Source organism: Formica exsecta, unplaced genomic scaffold (genome assembly GCF_003651465.1).
Source record: "Formica exsecta isolate Colony F162 unplaced genomic scaffold, ASM365146v1 scaffold138, whole genome shotgun sequence".
Lineage (NCBI taxonomy): Eukaryota > Metazoa > Arthropoda > Insecta > Hymenoptera > Formicidae > Formica > Formica exsecta.
In genome coordinates this window covers 1,718,669-1,721,878 of record NW_021848711.1, presented here as the reverse complement: position 1 = coordinate 1,721,878, position 3,210 = coordinate 1,718,669, and the positions used below count along the sequence as shown (strand labels likewise).

Genomic DNA, 3,210 nt, shown 5'->3' with positions numbered 1-3,210 from the left:
GCAGTCTGTCCGCCTCGAAACCCAATAATTTCCCTTGTTAATACATAGTTTGCGGAGGGATGTCTCTTTCTCATCGATAACTTCATTTTGCGTATCGTTATTAACTTCGGTAAATGAGGCGTAAGTAACCAATCTTGTGTTATCGCGTCTCTATACGTTTGAAAAACACGCCTTATCAAACTGTAATTATAATATAAAATTTTATAGGATACTCTGACACGATAATTGCATAAATAACTATCACTAAGATAATACTCTTGTACGTCTCGTACGTATAATATCGATGAATGTTATGATTACAATTGCAATAACGAGATAATGATATACGTTTACATTGTAAAAATATATATGTTAAAAAAGAAAAAGATTTATCTTATTCGTCAAAACTACGTTATTACAACATTCGAGAGAGGAACATTGTCACATTTTAGCCCGTTAATAGAACGTTTAAATCTTGATTAATCATCGATAATACCGCCGTTAAAGGTAGCAGACTTAATAGCTTCCTGGTCATTGAATTGTCCATTATGTCCCTGCTAATCCAAGTTCTTGATCCGCTTAAATTATACCGCGATTGCATTTACACCGCCGCCAGTAACCGCGAGATGTTAATAGGATTGCGAGAGCTACACGCACACAGGCGCACGCACCGTGAAAACGCACATGAGACGCCATTAAACGAATAAACGTCACCCATTACCGTTCATTCTTCGTATATATATATGTATATGCATAATTCAACTTGGGCCGACACGAAAATGTAACTGCAGCAGTTTCATCCAATGGGGATTTAACGATAGAGAATTTTAGTATATATATATATATGTATATGTATCATTATATGTATAAGCAATATTTACAAGGTTCTTCATGATATTTGACCCTTCGTTCGAGAATAGCGATTACAATAATAGTAACTAACTAATATTTAGCTAAATTTTTTAATCAGTTAGATTATTATTATACATAGTATAAGTATAAGAATCCTCCTCCTTCGTCCTTTGTCTCCGTTCCGGAGTGTACCACTCATGCAGGTGGAAAGTAGCAAGAATATAATAACGGGGGACTACTTTCCGAAACGATTCCAATGATATATAGTTTGTAAGATTTAATCTGATTATGTTTATCTCGCAAAATATTAGATCGATACAATTTGTTTCATATACAGCAGTTTGTTTTATAGAAAGTAGCTAGAAAAGAATGTGAAGAGATTTTTTCCCCGGAGATTATATTGATCCGATATTCTTCTTCGTCAAAGGTAGGAAATTTCGAAAAAAGAGTAATACGCCGATCGAATCATTAAGTAGAATTATCCGTTTAATGTACTATAGAGCGCTTCATTAATTTATGTGGAACTGTACGACGATTGGATAAGTATTTGCATACTATTTCCTTTTGATTCGTACGTATTTAATTCTAGGCAGGGAAAAACATGTACGCGTGTGCAATCTAAAATTTCTCCCACCTACGAGTTTTTCCGTTTACGAGATCTCGGTAGGCCTTCAGAGATTCGTTGTTACCAGAATAAGACATATATTGCTAGAAGATTTAAATAACAAGGACTACAAGAGAGAGAGAGAGAGATAAAGAGAGAGAATGAGAGATAGGAAGGAAATGCAGTAATGCTAGTTCTATTTCTAAACCAAGTTTAATCGTGAGAAAAGTATCTTCAAGTACGATATGAACTTGCTGTCGCGTGTCATAGGACGAAGAGGCCTAAAATTTCCTGAAGTGGTGTATGTATATGTGTGATCTTCCTTTAATTATATTTCAAAAGATAGTCTGTCGTAATGTGCGAAATTGATATTACACGCGCGTCGTGACGAGGGAGAGAGGGGGGGGGGGGGGGGAGGAGTCGAAGGAATGGGAAAAGGAGGAATTATAGCTGTTAAGAGTGCGTTAGATCAATAGTGCGTGTCTCGTTGCCGAGAATCAAGCGTAATCTCTTCATGGGCGGCGGCGGCGGATCGAGGTTCAGCTCGCGCGATTTCTTGTGCCGTCTCTCACGGTCTCTACTCTTGTGTTTCTTCCGACGTTTGCGCCTCTCCAACCCCTCGACGCGTAATACCTCGTATTCAGGCTCGTAACTGTCCTCGCTCAGGCTAGTGCCGGATTCAACATTGTCCTCCAGAAGCGGACATGACCGCTTCATGCGCAACGTCAGCTTGAGACCACGGCTGGGTTTCTCCGGCGTGACAGGCCAAACTCGACAATCGCTCGAATTGCTCGTTTGCCATTGACACTCGGAAGATTGGATCGAGCTTGATTTTTGCGTACTGCTGTTGTTTTCATAGGCTGTTAATCTGAAAGAATATTTTTCCATTTTATTATCTTTTGACTGACTTCGAAGCAAAAAACATATATGTAATATGGAAATTGGTTCAAAAATAGATAGAAATAAAATTTTTATACGGCAAGAAGAAGAAAAAGGTATATTCGTATCAATATAATTTACCTCTCCAAGCTCTCTTCGACATCACAGTTCTCTTCCACTTGAATACTGTTATTGGAATCCGCACTATGCTCGTTCCGAGCCGACGAATCAATCGGAGGCCACGGTTCCTCCGGAACCAACACCGGCGGCTCGGCTTTACTGTACTCGTCGTTACACTGCATCTCTGACACAGGCGATGTAGAGGAAGATGCATGACGAGACTCGTGTTTGCCGCGTCTTATTATAGATAGTATTCCAATGTCCTCCAAATTACTCTCCTTCTCGCTAAACTCGTAGATATCACCCTGGATGCCCGAATCGTCATCGGCCTCCCCGATATCGGTCGTCGCCGATCTTTGCCGATCTCTCCTCTTAGTTGATTTGTTCTTGCTTTTTCCCGTTTTGCCATGATTCTTCGCGTCCACACCGTCATCCTGAGCATCTTCTGTCCATACTCCGAACTTGGACTTAGTGCTCGAGAGTTTCTTCTGCGACTTGCGAGACGATTTCGAGGACGCGATTTCCAACGCGTAATCTTTTCGCCTGGATCTCTTTATCGACGAGGGATCGTGATTGTCCTGAAAATTCCTATGGCCTGTTAGATCGTTGTTATAGTCTGTGCCAGTTTGTACATTATTAAAGTCTGCCGCGTTCTTTCCTGATTCTTCCCTAATATGAACTCTAGAGTCTATCTCGATTGCGCGTAACATCGTCACTTCAGATTTGACGTCAGTCTCGACATTTGCGATATATGCATCACGTTTCATCACGACGCT

The 3,210-nt window shown here is 40.3% G+C and overlaps 1 protein-coding gene across 6 annotated transcripts in view; it reads right to left on the bottom strand.

The window, feature by feature from the left end:
• Positions 1-1,634: 1,634 nt before the first annotated feature.
• LOC115246007 (histone-lysine N-methyltransferase KMT5B-A) overlaps positions 1,635-3,210 on the bottom strand; it is a 15,716-nt gene continuing 14,140 nt past the window's right edge. For all 6 annotated transcript variants that reach the window (XM_029824563.1, XM_029824558.1, XM_029824559.1 and 3 more), the window contains 2 exons: positions 2,456-3,210; positions 1,635-2,303 (listed from right to left, as the gene is read on the bottom strand). In XM_029824563.1, the coding sequence (XP_029680423.1) occupies positions 1,889-2,303; positions 2,456-3,210 (1,170 nt within the window). In that variant the 3' untranslated portion in view covers positions 1,635-1,888. The remainder of the gene's footprint in view (positions 2,304-2,455) is intronic.